The following is a 1589-nucleotide window of genomic DNA, read 5'->3' as shown; positions in this document are numbered from 1 at the left end:
CTGCCCTCAGAACAGCCTCAATTTGTCGAGGCACGGACTCTACAAGGTGTCGAAAGCGTTCCACAGGGATGATGGCCCATGTTGATTCCAATGCTTTCCACAGTTGTGTCAAGTTGGCAGGATGTCTTTTTGAGTGGTGGACCGTTCTTGATTCACACAGGAAACTATTGAGTGTGAAAAACCCAACAGCGTTGCAGTTCTTGACACAAACRGGTGGACCTGGCACCTACTACCATACTACTACCATACTACTACCATACCCTGTTTAAAGGCACTTAAATATTTTGTCTTGTCCATTCACCATCTGAAAGGCAGACATACACAATCCACGTCTCAATTGTCTCAAGGCTTAAAAATCATTCTTTAACCTGTCTTCTCCCCTTCATCTACACTGATTGAAGTGGATTTAACAGGTGACATCAGTAAGGGATCATAGCTTTCACCTGGATTCACCTGGTCAGTTTATGTTATGGACATGTTTTGTACACCGTGTATATTTCTTGTGAGAACTTCACTGTCCCCCCAAAAAATGATATTAATATCAATCTTCTCTAGTCATAAATCATATTATTAATTACAACGCCCCTCTTGTTTATACTTTGGTATAACTCATTAAACAAAAATCATCAACCAAACAAAACGAAGTCTCATGGGGGTACATTGTCGTTTGATAAAAGTCAAATCCAACTCATGTGGAAGGAGATAGGAACAACTCATCTGATCCAGACTGTTGGAAGGTCCCCTCTTCAAGTAGGGACGCAAGGCAAGGGAGACACCCGGAAGGTGTGCGTTGTCTGTCACACACACACACACACATACACACACACACAGGTAGCCTGGACCTTTACATATGCAGATCATTGTGTATTTTGTGTGAATATTACACAGATGAAATAACTGAACATATTGCACCTGAACACGACGATAGTGTGTATATTATGATCCACCTAATGTACCTCTTATGAGACTTCATGCCTCCATGTACATACACAAAGTTGAAGACATTCATTTCACACAGTGTGTGGGTGTGTGTGTGTGTGTGTGTGTGTGCACTGTGCTGACCTGGATCACTCAATCACACATTCCCCAATAAGGTATGCCTTGACCCTAGAAAGCGACAATGTTTTTTTTCTTATCCTGGCCTTCACGTCGTTTGTGCTGAGGTTCTCAGAGTGTGACTGTCCTGCTACTATCGATCGTCCTCATTCCCCTCGCCGTTGCCTTCTCCATCCCTCCACCAGTCTCTCCCTACTGGTTACCTGTTATTATACCTCAGCTGGGACAACTTCTTCAGAAGGATCTGTGTCATGTCAAAGGTGGTGAAGCTGATGCCCACAGCGATGGGCCCTTTGACCCAGTTCATACTGAGGCCCTTGTAGAGGCCACGCACCACACCCTCCTCCGCCACGATGTCCCGCATGGTACCCAGGATAGTGCCGTAGGTGTGCCCCGTCACGCCCGCCGTCTGCATGCGCCGCCGCACCACATCCAGCGGGTAGGAGGCCGATTGGCCCAGGAGACCTGCGCATGCCCCGAACACCAACCTCTCGTACGAGTAGGGCTGGGGGCGACCGCTCCGCTCTGGAGAG

The 1589-nt window shown here is 47.0% G+C and overlaps 1 protein-coding gene across 1 annotated transcript in view; it reads right to left on the bottom strand.

The window, feature by feature from the left end:
• Positions 1-1022: 1022 nt before the first annotated feature.
• slc25a42 (solute carrier family 25 member 42) overlaps positions 1023-1589 on the bottom strand; it is a 22918-nt gene continuing 22351 nt past the window's right edge. The window contains exon 8 of the mRNA XM_023977103.2: positions 1023-1581. Coding sequence (XP_023832871.1) covers positions 1256-1581 — 326 coding nt within the window. The 3' untranslated portion in view covers positions 1023-1255. The remainder of the gene's footprint in view (positions 1582-1589) is intronic.

The sequence above is a fragment of the Salvelinus sp. IW2-2015 genome, linkage group LG32 (assembly GCF_002910315.2).
Source record: "Salvelinus sp. IW2-2015 linkage group LG32, ASM291031v2, whole genome shotgun sequence".
Classification (NCBI taxonomy): Eukaryota; Metazoa; Chordata; class Actinopteri; order Salmoniformes; family Salmonidae; genus Salvelinus; species Salvelinus sp. IW2-2015.
This window is presented reverse-complemented; position numbering and strand designations above follow the sequence as displayed.